Source organism: Beta vulgaris, chromosome 4, assembly GCF_026745355.1.
Source record: "Beta vulgaris subsp. vulgaris cultivar EL10 chromosome 4, EL10.2, whole genome shotgun sequence".
NCBI lineage: Eukaryota > Viridiplantae > Streptophyta > Magnoliopsida > Caryophyllales > Amaranthaceae > Beta > Beta vulgaris.
In genome coordinates this window covers 63,083,432-63,102,040 of record NC_079205.1, presented here as the reverse complement: position 1 = coordinate 63,102,040, position 18,609 = coordinate 63,083,432, and the positions used below count along the sequence as shown (strand labels likewise).

At 33.0% G+C, this 18,609-nt stretch overlaps 2 protein-coding genes and 1 pseudogene across 2 annotated transcripts; 1 reads left to right on the top strand and 2 right to left on the bottom strand.

Moving 5' to 3' along the window:
• The first annotated feature begins 858 nt into the window (after positions 1-858).
• On the top strand, positions 859-5,052 carry LOC125497102 (glucan endo-1,3-beta-glucosidase-like; annotated as a pseudogene).
• A 4,842-nt stretch (positions 5,053-9,894) lies between these two features.
• On the bottom strand, positions 9,895-11,980 carry LOC125497104 (glucan endo-1,3-beta-glucosidase-like). The gene is made up of 2 exons (XM_048643768.2): positions 11,838-11,980; positions 9,895-10,971 (listed from the first exon to the last, which is right to left on the bottom strand). Exons 1-2 carry the CDS (start codon positions 11,899-11,901, stop codon positions 10,022-10,024), a joined length of 1,014 nt encoding a protein of 337 aa, XP_048499725.1. The 5' UTR covers positions 11,902-11,980; the 3' UTR covers positions 9,895-10,021.
• Positions 11,981-12,947: 967 nt separating this feature from the next.
• Positions 12,948-15,866, bottom strand: LOC104890271 (glucan endo-1,3-beta-glucosidase-like). Its single transcript, XM_048643765.2, has 2 exons — positions 15,730-15,866; positions 12,948-14,228 (listed from the first exon to the last, which is right to left on the bottom strand). The coding sequence occupies exons 1-2, from the start codon at positions 15,812-15,814 to the stop codon at positions 13,144-13,146; spliced, it is 1,170 nt and encodes a 389-aa protein (XP_048499722.1). The 5' UTR covers positions 15,815-15,866; the 3' UTR covers positions 12,948-13,143.
• Positions 15,867-18,609: the final 2,743 nt, after the last annotated feature.

The window sequence follows — 18,609 nt, the reverse complement described above, 5'->3', positions numbered from 1 at the left end:
TTATTTTAGATATAAAGACCAGTATAAAATTAGGAGGGAGTGACGATTTAAACGCTTCATAATTGAAACATAAATTTCAGCGTAATTCAGCCCATGGCCTAGAAAAATGTGAAAAAGTCATTCTTGTTCTTCTCGTGTTTAGGCACAATATAATTTTAATTTGCTTGAATGTTGGGCCTAACCCGACTAATTTGCTCGGAGAGGGACATTTTTATGGGAAAATCCTATACCCAAACTAACCCATGATCACCTCTTATGAATCCCAAAAGAAATTATTGCCTGAAAAGGACCAGGGTCATATGACTTTATGTTGGAAGTTAAGAAGGCCGTGTTCATAACAACAACAACAACAATTAAGCCTTATTCTCAAGGTGATTGGGGTCGGCTAACATGATTCGTCAATTGGAATCGTGACCAGAGGAGATGACATCGTCAAGAGTGATAAAAGTTTTTTTTTTTTAAAAAAAAAAACAAGGTTTACACCAAAAAGTGTTTAGAAAATAAAGGTTTTCACCTAAAAGGTTTTAATACCAACACAATTGAGAAAAGCAAATAAATGCAGTTTATTTTTCTAAACTTGTACGTGATTAAATCTTTCTGGCAAAAACATGTATGAGATGTCCTATTTGTCGGTAGTCAAAATCATTGTCTCACCAGTCACCCATATATAGATTATCATACTTTTCAGAGAATTAACAAATGACAAAAAACAACTTTATTCCTAATAAATATGGCTATTTTTTTACCAGGTGGGGTGGAGGGGGGAAATAAAGATTAGATCAGTGTCCTGTGTCCGTGACTTTGTACTACATGCATGCATTTTCTTATTAGTTGGCTCTATATAAAGGAGCATATAATTGGAAGTAATTGCAATCATCATAAAAGTTACTTTTGCTTCTTTTTAAATTTTGTCTAAGACCTCCGATTCTATATGCATATGACTTCTCCCATGGCCTTCCCCATTTCGCTGTACATTTCCACCATAGCATTTCTATTGCTAAGCCTACATCCCACAGGTACATCTATTATGTTCTCTGATCTCTCAAGTAAACTGTTTTAGGCTCTTTCTCTTAGGCAATTATTACACATTTTGCTCCTTAAATTAGTAAAGTAGAAGATAAGTTGGATAGGATTTGAATTTGCGAAAAATCTAAGTTTATTAAAAACTTAAAAACACACCAGAAAGAAAATTAGGGGGAGCTTATAGGAATGCTAGCTATATGATTGTATGAGTGGATGACTAAATTAAGTCTCTCTCATTTAGGCTTCGTCCTAAATCTTTGCTCTATTTTTCATTTCATTTTGTTGCAAATTTTGCTCCATTTTATTTTGTGAAGATCTTTCTACTTTTTGTTTGAAGTTTGGATCGGAAATGGATCCATACCCACCGACATATCATGTGTTCCAATTGATTTTTAATGAAAAAGTTCAATTATTTAGTCTAGTAACTAGTAAAAGGTTTTTTTTTTTTTTTTGGGAAATTAAGTCAGCCCAAGGGCTAACCCCTACCAAGGCTACTAGCCTTGTAGGAACTACCAGCACATTGGCTGGTAAAGCATGCACAGCATGCTAAGAAAATACCCCAACAGAATGCTGGGGGTAAGGATCGAACCCCTGACCTCAAGGATCAGAGGGGAGTGATCTACCATATGAGCTAGCTCCTCATCCTTAACTAGTAAAAGGTTTGAACCTTGAGTTTGTGTGATCAAATTTTATCAGAAACATATTAATGTATTAGGGCTTCGTCCTCACTCTTTTCCTAGAAAATTTTCCAAAAGATCTTGCATGTCTAGCTGGATCAGGTTGATCAAAGCGAAATGTTGATCCAATTGGACACTTTGTGTTTTTTTTTATGCATTTGTACTTTAATACTATTCATATACTTAACTTTAGTCATCATTTGTGATTTATAGATTGATTAGGAAAAATACAGTCATGTGGAATATATATTATTAGATTCATCTTAAACGTATATGAAGTATTTTCTACATATCGACTTTCTATATAAATTTTACTTATGCGTAATTGATTAGTGGTCAAAGTTCTACATTGACAAACATAAAAATTAAATTGAGTAGAATAAAAGGAACAGTTGGTCTTGTAAGAGGTCTTCCTTTTTAAATTTAAAATAAGACAACGACTTTAGCTCACTATTAAGAAGAGAAAATACCATTTTTCTGAATATAGTGACTAGTTTAATCTATTTAGTGATCAGTTTAATCCACTTAGTTCTCACATTCTTTAATCCATTTAGTGAATAGTTTAATCAATTTTGTAAGACTATCGGGTTAATATATAAAATTGTTCACTGTAGTTCGATATTAAAAGGGAAAAAAATGAAAGGAGAAGAGACGACTAAGTTGGAACGAGATTTTTAGAAATAGTGTTGGGTTAGAGTGAGATGGATAAGCTTGTTAGTAAATTGCAGGCTTGAGTTTGTCTAATTTTAAATTATAATTAGACCGTTTATTTTACTAATTTGTGTAAAACGAAAAGATGTAATACTTCTCATTTGGTTTTTAATTTGTATTCTCGGCCGGCAGCAATTTAATTCGGTTTTGTTCTAGAGTTCTAGTACTTTTGTTTGAGTTTAATTATTGGGGACCTGATGAGCTACTGTACGTGGGCCTTCGCCATTTCAGAGAAGTTGTATCTTTCTTTTGAGCTATAAGGTTATAAATTTGGTTGGGTGAACATATGAGTCATCCAGTTTTGCACATTTGGATTTAATATACTTCTTAAAGTTGATTTTGGTAATAATTAAGTCAATGTCAGATGGGATAAATGTTATATTTGGAATTGGACAATTTATAGAATCTTTCATTTATGAACATTTTATGTTCATAACCGAATTGACCTATAAAATTATAATGAAGTGTTTCGAAGTATGGTTATTTGGTACGGTTTATATAGGATTCACTATATTTCATCTCTATTTTAGCGATCTAAGATTTATCTAATTATTGTTTTTCATTGGCAGTTGGCGAGATTTTATGCTTTCGAAAATTTCTAGTTTTCTTATGTTAGAAGTATAGTTTGTATAGTGAACTTAGGGGTCGTTTGGTTCAAAATAAGGAATGGAAAGGGAATGGAATGGGATGAAAGGATGGAATGGAAATAGAATGTGTTACTTTAGACACTTGTTTGTTTTGATGTAGGAATTGAATCATTGGCCTAATGACTCCCTTACTTTTTGTTCATGTGGTGTGAGGAGGGTTTCAAGATGGGGGAATCAAAATTGGGCTAGTAAGGGAGTGAAAAAAATAGATAACCCAACCAAACATAAAATAAGGGAGTGTGTTACCTCAATCCGTTTCCAAGCCTAAAATATTTCCAACCAAACGGACCCTTAATATAATCCATGCTCATACTAAGCATTTTTAATTCGAAAATTGACAGCCACAATGTTGACTAAAAACGTCTCTTTCTAATTTTCATATAATTGTTTTTTGTTTTATAATAAAAAACTGAAAATGAAAAACAAAAAAAATAATAAATTAAATAAGCTCTTAAGGGTAGTTAGTTGTAGTGCAACATATCTTGCTTATAGATTGATGGTAAAATTAATTTCACAAGTTTTGGACTGAATTTTTTTATATGGGCCCGAGTATCTGTGAGCAATAATGCAAGCTAAGCATGGGATGAAAATTATCAATATAGCCAAACATACAATTCAATATGTATTTGAATCTCTTATTTTAAGCTCGCGCGAGATCAATCGAAATTAGGCAGCCTTTGCGCAGCACACGCTACGCATTACATCTAAAATTGTACTAATGAGTAAATTTTGTATATCAGATGCAACAATCGGAGTATGTTATGGAAGATTAGGAGACAACTTACCTTGTGCACAAGATGTGGTAAACCTCTACGAATCCAATCAAATAGGAGCCATGAGACTCTATGATCCCGATCACCCGACACTCAAAGCCCTACAAGGTACAAACATCAAACTCATGTTGGGTGTTCGCAACGAAGACATTGTATGTATAGCGTCCGATCAATCGGCCGCCAACGATTGGGTTGAGACGAACGTCGTCCCCTATGCAACATCAATCAAGTACATCGCTTTTGGAAATGAAATCCATCCTAGTGAGAAACAAGCCTCATCGATGGAACCAGCTATGCAAAATATTCTAATTGCGCTAAATGCAAACAACTTAGGAGCCCAAATTATGTGTCAACAGCCGTTGATATGACCTTACTTAAAAACACTTTTCCACCATCACATTCCGAATTTCAAAACTTATCATATATTACACCAATATTAACTTTCTAACAACTAATGATTGGCCTTTGATAGTTAATATTCAACCTTATACTACTTATATAAATGATCCCAAAAATATTTCACTCGACTTTCTTTTATTTACCTCATGTGGGGATGTATTTACCGATGATAAAACTGGTAAGGGATACCAAAATTTATTTGATGCACTAGCTGATGCAATGTATGTAGCTGTGGAAAAAGTCGCGACATCGGATCAAATCAATTTATTCCAAAATATTGGTCGTAACCAGCAGAGGAGCAAGACCCAGGTGAAGGGAGAAGTATCGATGGCCTCAAAGGGCGGATTTCATAGTATGGTGAAAAGTAGTGTTCGGCGAAATAGTGCTCGCTATCCTACTAAGGGATCGGAGTGTGGGCAGCCAAAGAGTGGAGAAGCTGCCACAGTAGAAAATGCAAAGACGTTTTATACCAATATGACAAACATGTTAAGAAGGGGACTCCTTTGACACCGGGGAAGAAATTGAGGTATATTTGTTTGCAATGTTTTGATGAGAATCAGAAACCAGGAAATGAGAGTGAGCGCCATTATGGACTTTTACTCCTGATGGAAAAACCTAAGTATGGCCAACTCAACTTTTGTGGAGAGTAGGGAAATCATTAGAGTATATGGTTTAAGGTATAAATTATAATGTATGTATTGCTATTAAAAATGTTATGTATTAATCATATAATTTGGAGAAAGGAATAAAGGAAGTGTATTAAGTCCTTTGCCAACTATATATTTTATATTTTGTATAACAAATTGTTAAGATATTGTCTAATTAGTTATTAAATTTCGATACTTTATTTATTTCTAAGCATTAGGCATTATATATATAGGCCATAGCAATGCCACTATGCTGTTAAGTGGCAGGTCCAGAATAATATCATATTAGGTTCAAAATGAAACTTAAACATTTTATTAATGAAGAAATAATGCAAAATTTAATATAACCTCCGCTTTATAAGACTGCAACACTTGGATATTTAGAGTTAAATTTTTTGACCATGAATTCCGACAACTAAATAAAATAATAACATATTCATGTAAGATCTTTTCAAATTAATCTCAGTATATAGTTTCAAAATATAATATTTTGATATTTATATTAATACATATTTAAAGATATTTATGTTCAAAGTAATGCCTTATATTGAAAACCGTGAAAACTCAAGTATTACATTCTTTATGGAGCCATGATATTCCCATATCCGATATTGGCCAATATCATGGCATTTATGTAATTTTTATGACAAAAATAATATTAAAAAATTCTAAATTTTTTGTTTTTCATATTTTTTTTTTTCAGGGCTTATTGGTTAAAATCTTATATCATATCTTAACAATATCTTATCATATCAGTTAGCTATTAAATCATATCTGAGCTACTTAACTTTTGTACTCTTTTGTTGAAATATTTTCGTGCATGCAAATAAACTTTATAACTAATTGTATTCAGCTAATTAAGAATTAAACAACAAAACTAATTCTAAAGGGGCGGGTCGATCGCTATAATACTACTATATACTACGTTTGCATACAACAAAATATTATTGTTCGTACCGCTAATTTCATGCACAACGACCGACGACTTCAAAAGAAAATAACGGGGACTGAGTATTCAAAAGATAAAAACTTGCTGACACAAATAGAGTGAGTATGAGCATCTCTTTTAGTTTAAAGAAGTTTTGTAATCGACACTCTTAATAAGTTGGGACCCCTTTTACTTCCCAAACTTGTCAAGATTTCTCCTTTTTTTTTTGACGGGAAGATTTCTCCTTACAAATATATATATATATATATATATATATATATATATAATATATATATATATATATATATATATATATATATATATATATTATATATATATATATATATATATATATATATACTTTGAAAATAGATAAAAGTATGTCTCATCAATATGAGTCCCAAGTTCGTTATCTTCATGAAACATTGCAAATTTTACAAAACCTAATGGCGCTAAGTTTGAGCCCCATGTTTATTTGTTATCCTCATGAAATATTGCAAGTAATAGTACACTATTTGTGGAGTCCTTGTTAGTTGTTAACATGATCGATGAATTGCCTGTCAACCTTGTGCTGACTGCTTGGCTAACATTTCTTTCAGTAGGAAGAGATCAGTGACAGAAATTTCGCAATCCAATTTGTGTCTTGTCGTGGAACTCCAACTTCTAGGAATGTGATAGAAAAAGGTTCAATTATTTTGCAATTAGTAACTAACTAAGCGGATCCAGGATTTAAATAATGGCGGGGAACAAAAATAACCGACCCAATATTATGTGAAAATTCAAAAAGTCCAAAAATATATAAAATTACCCACAAAATTTATTTTCCTTTAAATCATAATCTAACATTTTTTCCATAATTGTTCAATTCGAGTCTTTATATTTTAAAACAAATTTAATATTTGATTCATATTTTACAAATCACAATTGGACAAATTAATAATCAACTAAAAAAACAACGTATTTTCATTCAACTTCAATCAAAAAAGCAATTAAGCAAATAAGGAATTTGGAACAAAGACAAACTGAAAATTCTAAGAGAGAATTGGGAAAAGAAAACCGGAGATGTGGCGTTTGACAAACTAACAAATTGACGTTGACAACACGCTGAAGTTGTGGGATGTGGCACCTCCTTTTTAGTCCTTCCTTGACTCAGTAGGTAAGGTTGCAGCAGGGTTTGCAACAGGTTTGTAAAAGCTCCTTTTTAGGTTTTAATACTATTTTATAATGTTTTGGGAGTGGTCAAGTGGGACTTTGGGATTTGGCACATTTGGGAATTTATTGAGTATTGCTGTAGTATTTATAGAAGAGTAGTACATTGAGAGGCGGAGTCACACAATTTTTTTTTTACTTCTTTTTAAGCTATTATTTTAAAAAATAATGGTGGGGCACTTGCCACCCAAGACCCCATGTAGGTCCGCCTCTGAGTAGTAAGACATATATATTGCTAGTATATATATTGTTGAGTATTAGATTAAGCAAACCAACTAATTACTTGTAATTAACACCAATCAACAATCAAATAAAATGTAATAAAACTTAGAATAAATGAGAAAGCAATGGAAAATACACCGAGTAACGTGGGAAAACCCGAGCACCGGAGAAAAAATCACCAAGTAAGCACCTTTGATTAATGAAGAAAATGGATGAACAATACAATCATTAATGGAAGATTTAATGTTATTTTCTCTCTCCTCTTTCACTAAACCCTAGGTTGATCTCTCTTTATGTGGATGACTGCCTAAAACATAAAAGAGGAGGGTTTATACACATTAGGGGGTTTAAAACAATCCAAGGGTCGGGATTAAATCTCAAACCCGTAAAAATCCGCGACATAACTGGGTTTGCCGGACGAGCGAGAAGAACCTCCCGCCCGGGCCCATGACCACCCCGCCCGACCTCACAAGCACGCCCGGTGAAGGGTATTGCACAATATTTTGCCTTCGAAGGCAGAAACCCACCTCGAGCCAGAGCTCGCCCGAGCTCCACTTTACCCGCACGAGCTACATATCCCGCCCGAGCCCTACTTGGCCTGCCCGGGTAGCTGGGTCAAGGGACTGGGCTTCGGGCCTTGCTAGCGATTTAGACTTTGCTCCTTGTGAGCTTCCAAGTTTGGGCCTGCTTCGATTTGCTCAACTCCATATTTACCGCAACATATATAAGCGAAGGGGAGAGGAAGATGGTGCCCACCCTAAAAAAAGTCTGATTTACTCGTAATGAATTTATAAATGGCTATATATATTAAAAAAAATATTTTCTTATTCTTACTTGCCATATATATTAAATGAACAAGTTAACAATGAAATTGGGATTGAAATTTGAATCAAATATTAATTACGAAGAATATTTTCCTCTTTTAAAAACTCTGATAAAAAATTAAATTGATGTTGCTGGCAACAATGTGTTCCTAGTATAAGAACAGTTTGTAATAAGATGAGGAATATAGTTAAGACTAGAGTGAAGTTAGTTTTGCCTCATAAAATCTCTAGAAAAGATTTGAGATGGTTTGAAAGCTTGTAAGTAGAAATGAAATTGGTGTTACTGTATAGCTTGATCTAATATTAGGGTGAGAGGGTTCAACCTAGTTGGTTTGCCTCCCCTTGAATTAGTTCGGTTGTAAAATGGAGTTTCATTAATCAAAATACTTACTTGCTTAGCAAAAAAACCCGAGTGCATCAACTCGAGTGTGTCTGCTAGCTCGTGAATAACTTGAACTCAAGTCTTGAGCTGAATTAACTTAAAACCAGATCTTGAGAATTACTGTTGAGCAAATCGAGACTCAATTTGATAAACTTATAAGCAACTTAAAAAATTTCCCACTCAATGTTCATATATAGTTATATTACACTTTTTCAAGCTAAGTTTTATTTTATTTTATAAGATTGAATTATACTCTCTCCATTTCTTTCTACTTGCAATGATTTGCGGTTTACACTATTCACAAACTCTACTTAGTTTATTTTTAGTGATTTATAGTTAAAGAAAAATATATTTATGTGGGATCTTGTTAGATTCATCTTAATGTATATATTTTCGATGATCTACTTTTCATATTTTTAATTATCGATAATTAAAAATATTATTAGTTAAAATTATGCATTGACAAGCGTGAAAATCAAATTATTGCAAGTGAAAAGAAACATAAAAAGTATAAGTTAATAGTACTTGAAAACTTGCTATTTACGAACTCAGTTAAAATTATATGTTAGCAAACGTACTCGAAAAAGTGTCAAGTATTTTGAAACAGAGCAAATATACAATATGTAAATTTTATGATTCACGTCTAATTAATAGTGAAATCAATTAGTATAACTTAACTTTTGTACGCTTTTCTTGAAGTATATTTGTGCAAATAAACTTTGTAACTAATTATAACTTTTGTACTACGTTTGCGTACAACAAAATATTATTGTTTGTACCACTAATTTCATGCACAACGACCGACGACTTAAAAAGAAAGAATAGTCTTCTTGCTATTCTCAGTGGGCTCTTCTCGTTCATATAATTGGATGCATCAAGGAATCTTGACATTCCCTCTTACTACGGAATTAGTACTATGGCTACTAGTTAGTGTTGTGACAATTGTTTCTTTCTGATATACAAACTGTTTAGGAATGTGCAAATTTGCGGATTATCATTATCAATTATGACAAGGGAACAAGTTCATATTTCAATTAGCGAAAAAAGGGAAAATATAAGGGGGAAGTTTCAACAACGTAGGTTGAAAGAGAAAGAGTATAAAACCCTGTTTTTTTGGACTTATTTTCAGTTCAGTTTAATTTAGTTTCAGTTTAGTTTGGTTCAGTTCAGTTCAGTTACTCTTAGTTGTTCCATTTCTAAAGCCAAAATAATCCATAACTAATTTCCTTTCAAAAAAAATCCATAACTAATTTTAAAAAGTAAAATATTGCTTTAAATCCATATGCGCATATTAGAAATATAGAGGATGTGAATATATCCATAGTAATTAGCCATAAATGTCATCCGCTGACATGGACAAATTCGTGGCTCACATTAATTTCTTACGGTAGCTTTTTTTCAAGAAGGCTATCATAAAAACACCCCATAATTGATTGGGATGCTTATCAGGACTAAAAAGCCAAAAATGATATTTTTATTCATATCAGTAAACATATGTTGACAAAGATTACACTCTTAATTTGAAGAAAAATGAAATGGAACAACAAAAAAGGATGAAATCATTGCATAGAAAAAACTATTAGCTGAAGTTGAGTTGCCCATATTTAGGAGTCTTATCAGGAGAAAACAGCCCAAAATGACGCTCTATGAGAGCTCCCGATTTATTGTTCTCATCAAACATTGCAAACAAGTATGTTTCAATTGCTTGCCCTGGCTTTAATGGAGTCCCCTTCTTTACTTGATTCATCAAATTCTTGTAATAAGTCCCCGCATTCGCTACCGTGGCAGCATCATCTCCACCTCCCGACGGCCACCCAGTTTCGGACACCGTAATCACCATGTTAGGTGCACCAACCTTCCCAAGAGCCGCGTAAACTGAATCCACCATTGCATCAAATAAATTTTGGTAATTCTTTCCATTATTAGGGTCAGTAACCACAGTTCTAGTGGACGTAAATAGTGCATATTCAATACTAATACTTTGCTTATTACTAACGTAAGCAAAGTAAGTGTAAATATTAACTAACAAAGGTGACTCATTAGTACTTAAAAAATTGATTATTGGGGTTATATATGATGTGTCTTTAAACTCGCTCTTTGATGGTGGAAAGGAATTTATGATTAGAGTTGTATCAATGGATGTAGAAACCTTAATTTTACTTGTTAAGGTATTTGAATTTAGTGCATTGCGAACATTTTTTAAGGCCGGTAGAACTGATGGTGCTTGTTGATCGGATGCGTGGATTTCGTTTCCGACAACTATATATTTGATCGACGATGCGAAGGGAACGACATACGTCTTAACCCATTGCATCGCGGCCGATTGATCGGACGCGAGAGACGCAATTTCTCCATTAGGGACACCTAACATGAGTTTAATGCCTGATCCTTGAAGGGCTTGAAGAGTTGCGAGATCGTGACCATAGAGTCTCATTGCGCCTATGCCGTTGGATCTATAGAGGTTCACAACATCTTTCTCCCCTGGTAAGTTGTTCGCAATTTTTCCATAGCATACTCCAATTTGTGCTTCTACATTGAATCATCATTAGGAAATATTAGTACAATTAAGGCAGTGGTCGATTAGTAGTATCTAATACTCCCTCTGTCCCAGAATATAGTTCCCATTTGCATTTTGAGTGTCCAAGAATATAGTTCCCATTTCCATATTTAATACCACATTTTTCAGTAATTTGTCAAGAAAAACCATGTCCCGTGATTTATTTGTTTCTTGAATTTTGATTTTTCCTTTGTCGTTTATTCAACCAAGATGTTGCAATTAATGTTTTTTCACCAATTATTATTCTTCATTCTCTCTCCTAAAATCATCTTTTCCCATATATAATTTATTTAAAATTTTTTTTTTACTATCTCTCTTAGCCTCTACTTGCATAAATTACCGTGAAAAAAGATAAATGGAAACTATATTTTGGGATGGAGGGAGTATATTATTCATCTCTGGCCCACACATCTCTTTCTCGTGGTCTATTTTATAACATATGATAAACCAATGTGATCATCCTCGGACTCTAACTTTTTTACATATTGTCTTATACTATCTTCGTATTTTTTAGTTGCATCATTTGATTTTGTGGCACTATTATTCAACCAACTTTGTTAAATTATCTCGCGTTATTCTATAAGTAAAAATACATAGTCAAATGTGGTTTTGTTAGATTCGTCTCAATACACAGATTTCAAATATCAAATATTTATAATTTTTACTTGTACGAATAAAGAGATATTAACGTTTCAAAGAATCGTCTCAGCAAATATGAAAAAGCAAATCTTGCAACTAAAAAATTACAGAGATAATGAAAATAAATTTATTCATAGCTTTGAATAATAACGGTTAACAATTGAAATAGATGGGATATATGTATAAGAAAAAAAAGTACCTGTAAAGCGTAAGCTAAGTGATAAGAACACCATGGTAATGAGCAGCAAGGTGGGGAAAGCCATGGGAGGATTACTTGGGATGGCTATGGAAAATAATAATGAAATGTATTAGTTTCCTTGATTGCATCAATTAAGTTATTGTACATGTCTCTTTATATAGAAGAAATAGCAGTGTGAGAAGTGAGAATAGAAACTTCAATTACTGGGTCAACGGCCAAGTCAATTACTACCCGTGAATCAATTGACTTTAACTAATTTGCTCTTTCTTTAAACTTTAATTAATATTGAGCCAATAATTCATACCTCATGATTAGACTTATTATTGGAAAGAAAGAGCAACGAAGCTTACAAGTCTTAGTCACTCATAAATACACTCTTAACCCTTATTATTTTGCACTGAAATTAACTAAATCAAACTAAACTCAAACAGTATGAGAAAATTTAACTGTACTGAACTGAAATTAATTCTAAATGAACGGGGCGTTAGACCTTGCAATAAATGATATGGAAGTATGGTTGAGCTACGCTTGGGTAGGGAGTAACAAAGACTAGTTGGTAGTTACATGAAGCAATCGAGTTTGTCGATCTTTGATCCATCTAAGCGGCGGCCTACATGAGAGCCGATTAAGAGGGACCACTTTTTTGGTATTGAGAAAAAAAATACTTTGGACTACTTGCCAACTTGCTAAAGTAGGTTGATGAATTGGGGCAATTTTTACCGATTCATAATTGAAGAGTTGGAAGGACTCACAACTAAGTAGAACAGTCCAAACCGGGATGGTTTGGAGGCTTGGAGCTGTCTCACTACTTGGGTTTAGTGCCATTTATTATCTACATTGCTCATTTGCTCCAATTGATGCACAATATACATGAATATGTTATTATTTTATTTAGTGGTCGGAGTTCATAGTTCAAATTTGTAAAGTTTAACTCTAAAAATGCAAGTGTTCGAGTCTTATAAAGCGGAGGAAGTATGAAATTTTGCATTATTTCTTCATTAATAAAATGTTTAAGTTTAATTTTGAACCTAGCTAATACGATATTATTTTGGACCTGCCACTTAACAGCATAGTAGCATTGTTATGGCTTATATGTCTAATGCTTAGAAATAAATAAAGTATCGAAATTTAATTACTAATTAAGACAATATCTTAACAATTTGTTATACAAAATATAAAATAGATGGCAAAGGACTTAATACACTTCCTTTATTCCTTTCTCCAAATTATATCATTAATACATATTATTTTTAGTAGCAATACATACATTATAATTTATACCTTAAACCATACTCTAATGATTTCTCTACTCTCCACAAAAGTTGAGTTGGCCATACTTAGGTTTTCCACCAGGAGTAAAAAGTCCATAATGGCGCTCACTCTCATTTCCTGGTTTCTGATTCTCATCAAACATTGCAAACAAATATACCTCAATTTCTTCCCCCGGTGTCAAAGGAGTCCCCTTCTTAACATGTTTGATCATATTGGTATAAAACGTCTTTGCATTTTCTACTGTGGCAGCTTCTCCACTCTTTGGCTGCCCACACTCCGATCCCTTAGTAGGATAGCGAGCACTATTTTGCCAAACACTACTTTTCACCATACTATGAAATCCGCCCTTTGAGGCCATCGATACTTCTCCCTTCACCTGGGTCTTGCTCCTCTGCTGGTTACGACCAATATTTTGGAATAAATTGATTTGATCCGATGTCGCGACTTTTTCCACAGCTACATACATTGCATCAGCTAGTGCATCAAATAAATTTTGGTATCCCTTACCAGTTTTATCATCAGTAAATACATCCCCACATGAGGTAAATAAAAGAAAGTCGAGTGAAATATTTTTGGGATCATTTATATAAGTAGTATAAGGTTGAATATTAACTATCAAAGGCCAATCATTAGTTGTTAGAAAGTTAATAATTGGTGTAATATATGATAAGTTTTGAAATTCGGAATGTGATGGTGGAAAAGTGTTTTTAAGTAAGGTCATATCAACTGCCGTGGACACCATAATTTGGCTCCCTAAGTTGTTTGCATTTAGCGCATTTAGAATATTTTGCATAGCTGGTTCCATCGATGAGGCTTGTTCATCACTAGGATGGATTTCATTTCCAACAGCGATGTACTTGATTGATGTTGCATAGGGGACGACGTTCGTCTCAACCCAATCGTCGGCGGCCGATTGATCGGACGCTATACATACAATGTCTTCGTTGCGGACACCCAACATGAGTTTGATGTTTGTACCTTGTAGGGCTTTGAGTGTCGGGTGATCGGGATCATAGAGTCTCATGGCTCCTATCTGATTTGATTTGTAGAGGTTTACCACATGTTGAGCACAAGGTAAGTTGTTTCCTTTTCTTCCATAACATACTCCGATTGTTGCATCTGATATACAAAATTTACTCATTAGTACAACTTTAGATGTGATAGAGTATAAATCTAATCCTGTGGCCTCAACCATTAGTTTAAGCTTTTGGTTTAGTTGGTCCGTTGACAAAATGTATGCGTAGCGTGTGCTGTGCAAAGGCTTAGAGTAGCTCAAAAGAAAGATATGACTTTTCTGAAATGGCAAAGGCCCACGTACAGTAGCTCGTTAGGTCCCCAATAATTAAACTCAAACAAAAGTACTAGAACTCTAGAACCCAACCTAATTAAATTGCTGCCGACAATACAAATTAAAAACCAGATGAAAAGTACTACATCTTTTCCTTTTATACAAATTATTGGAATACTACATCTTTTCCTTTTATACAAATTATTGGAATATACGGTCTGCTTATAACATAAAATTAGACAAACTCAAGTCTATATTCTACTAACAAGCTTATTCGCCTCACTCTAACACCACACTATTTCTTAACATCTCGTTCCAATTTAGTCGTCCCTTCTCTTCTCTTTCTTTTTTTCCCTTTTAATATCATACTACAGAGAACAATTTTATAAATTAACCCGACAGTCTTACCGAATGAATTAAACTAGTCACTAATGAATTAAACTAGTTACTAAATGGATTAAATTACTCATTAATAGATTAAACTAGTCAATATATTAAAAAAGATGGTGTTTTCTCTTCTTAATATTGGGCTAAATAAAGTCGTTGCATTATTTTAAATCAAAAGTAGGCGGTCTCTTACAAGACCAACTGTTCATTTTATGCAACATAGTTTAATTTTTATGTTTATCAATGTATAACTTTGAAATATATATTCAATTATGCATAAGTAAATTTTATATAGAAAGGCGATATGAAGAAAATACTTTATATACGTTTAAGATGAATCTAACAATAATCCACATGATTGTATAATAGTATTAATGTACAAAGTCTGTACAAAAAAAAAAAGTGTCCAATTAGCGTCGCTTTGATCAATCTGATACAGCTAGACATGCAAGATCTTTTGGGAAATTCTCTAGGAAAAGAGTGAGGGGAATCCTGATCCCTAATGCATCAAAAAATGTCTCTGATGAAATTTGATCACACAAACTTAATTTACTAGACCGAACCTTCATTTAAAAATTAATTGGAACACATGATATGTCGGTACGGTGGGTATGTATCTAAACATCAAATAAAAAGTAGAAAGATCTACGTACACAAAATAAAATGGAGCAAAATTTGCAACAAAATAAAATGAAAACTAGAGCAAAGATTTAGGACGAAACCTAAATGAGAGAAAGACTTAGCTTAGTCATCCACTTATACAATTAATCATATAGCTAGTTTTTTGGTGTGCTTTTAAGTTTGTGAGAAACTTAGCTTTTTCGCAAATTTAAAATCCATATCCAATTTATCTTCTAGTGTACTAATTTAAGGAGAAAAATGTGTAATAATTGCCAAGAGAAAGAACCTAAATAGTTTACTATAGAGAGAAAAGAAGAGATATACCTGTGGGATGTAGGCTTAGCAATAGAAATGCTATGGTGGAAATATAAACCGAAATGGGGAAGGCCATGGGAGAATTCCTGTGCATGGGAAGGTCTTAGACAAAATTTAAAAAGAAGCAAAAGTAAGTTTTATGATGATTGAAACTCCTTCCATTATATGCTCCTTTATATATATAGAGCCAACCAATAAGTATATGCATGTAGTACAAAGTCACGGACAATGATTTTGACTACTATCAAATAAAACATCCACCCCCACCTGGTAAAAAAATAACCATATTAAGTAAGAATAAAGTTGTTTTTGTCATTTGTTAATTCTCTAAAAAGTATGATAATGTATATATGGGCGAGACAATGATTTTGAGTACTGACAAATAAAACATCTCACACATGTTTTTGCCAAAAGGATTTAATCACATACAAGTGTAGAAAAATATTATCCTAAAACAAAGTGTTATTTTAATGAGGAACAAATTAAAGTCCAAAATCCTAAAACCAATCAATAATAGTTACGTTAGTCAAGAAGCTTTCATGTTGCAAATTTTTTCCTTCTTCCCTTAATATGAGATAAACTTGTAACTATGTTTTCTCTTAACACTTCCTGTCGCACCCCCTTTTTTCTTACAATATGGAACCGCCTTCTTAAGTTCCAACATAAGGTCATATGACCCCTTTTAATACAATCACTAGTATTTAGAAATCATATTAAGACAGACCACTTTTTTATTATTTAGAAGAAAATTTTAATTTTTACTTTCTTTTAAATCATAAATTTTAAGATAACCGCCTTATAAGCTTATTTTTGAATACCAATTAACAGAATTTGTCCAAGAAATTGGTCTTAAAGAAGGATTTAAACCTTATAAACATTCTAGTGAATAAAGGCGGAGGTGGTGGAATCGTTCTTAAACCCTTTTTGAGGATGATATTGTTGAGAGAACATGTCAATTAGTAAGTATTTAAAAGGATTTAGGTCATATAAAGTGAATATTAAAATAAATGAACATATAAGGTGGTTATTTTGAAAAAAATCGTAATTTTATAAAGTGGTTAAAATAAAAAAAAAAATCCTATTTAGAAAAATAACTTTGCATGCTATGCTAAGTAGGTTGATTGAATTATGGCCGTTTGTACCGATTCATAATTAGGAGTTGGTAGGCAAGAATTTCGATCAAGGACTCACAACTAAGTAGAATAGTCCAAACCTGATGTCTCACTACTTGGCTTTAGTGCCATTGTTTATATTGCTTTAAGTAGTGCACAATATAGTTTCTTATTGCTCTTGATCTTATCGTTTTATAGTACTTAATAATATAGCTTTTGCTACATAAGTATTAAACTTATATGTACTCCTACCGTCCCAAAAAGATATAAATTATTGTTGCATCGCGTAATTTAAGGTGATAAGTTCTAATATATCTAGTTAATAAATGTTAATTTTTGTTAGAATAGTTTGGCTTATGCTTGTCCAAATTTGAAAGTTATAGCTAACTTCATTTGTTATTGTCCCACATTGGTGGAGAACAAAGTTATACCCCAATTTATTTTGAGAAATATTCCATAATGTGGTAAACATATATTATTACGAGGGAGATAGTAGATATCTCATGCGTGCTGCCGTCTCTGCCCGTCAGTCCTTACACGCTCAGACAATATCTTGGATCAGTTACATATGCCTATTGTGCCTCTATAAAATCTCGGATTTTATGCTTAGCCAAATACACAACAACATACACCTTCTCCCTTCTGCTGACAAAAAATAACTTCTCTCTCGGAGTGCATTGTTGTGGAGATCTATCGATTTACGGTAGTGATAAATATCACGACGTCCAAATTTTTTTAGATTAGTTTTTCGGTTTTTCTCTTTACTGGTTCCAAAAAAAATTTTAAAAAGTAAATTTGATAGGAATTAGTGGGGTATTGTTTTATTAAAGGAGAGAGATTTAGGTAGTTTTTTATTGATAAAGTTAAGAGCGTGGGCCGAAAGATTGTAAGAAAAGCATAATAATAGTGAGGTCATGCCAAATAAGAATAGTTCAGAGCGTGTGTCAAAAGGTTGTAAGAAAAGTGATGTACGTGAGAGATGTCTCGTCTGATATGTTTTGCTTAATACATAATCGATCGATGAAATAAGTCTGGTTACTTTTCTCTTTCAGAATAATGATTGTCACGAGTACTTGAAATTTTTTGTTAAATCTACTAATATAGTTTCATTTGTGAATGTTCATCAATAAACTACTGTAGATCGTCTTGGGTCAATTTAACCAAAGTTTTTTTTATTAGGAAATTAAGTCAGTCCAAGGGCTAATCCTTACAAGGCTACTAGCCTGTAGGAAACACCAACACATTGGCTGGTAAGGCATGCATAGCATGCTAAGAAAATACTCCAGCATAATGCTGGGGGTAAGGATCGAACACCTGACCTCGGGGGCCAAGGGGAAGCGCTCTATCCACTTGAGCTAACTCCTACCCTTTTAACCAAAGTATTTAACTAGACTAGATATTAGAAATAATTCAACAATATATCAATTTGATTTGTTTTTTCTCTTATATAAATCACTAAATATATAATCAAAGTGTTCTAACATTGACATAAATTAAATATTCCAAATAGGTTAAATAAAAATTACAAAAGATAGTCAAATAGACATGAGAAGACCTAATTTATTTAGTATAGTACACACGTAGCACATACACAAACAAAATAATATATAATCATAAAATGCATGCACAATTAGCAATTTTCCCTTGCTCTCGACTATCAACTGAAATTTGGGAGGCGATATTTGGCGGTTTTATTAGGATAAAAAAAATCCCAAAATGACGCTCAACTTCGTCCCCCGGTTTTTGATTTTCATCAAACATTGCAAACAAGTATGTC

Coding starts and splice junctions, on each gene's coding strand:
- LOC125497104 (XM_048643768.2), bottom strand. CDS start 11,901: ATGGCTTTCCCCACCTTGCTGCTCATTACCATGGTGTTCTTATCACTT. Junction 10,972..11,837: donor ACTTAGCTTACGCTTTACAG/GTACTTTTTTTT, acceptor GATTCAATGTAG/AAGCACAAATTGGAGTATGC.
- LOC104890271 (XM_048643765.2), bottom strand. CDS start 15,814: ATGCACAGGAATTCTCCCATGGCCTTCCCCATTTCGGTTTATATTTCC. Junction 14,229..15,729: donor GCTAAGCCTACATCCCACAG/GTATATCTCTTC, acceptor TTTGTATATCAG/ATGCAACAATCGGAGTATGT.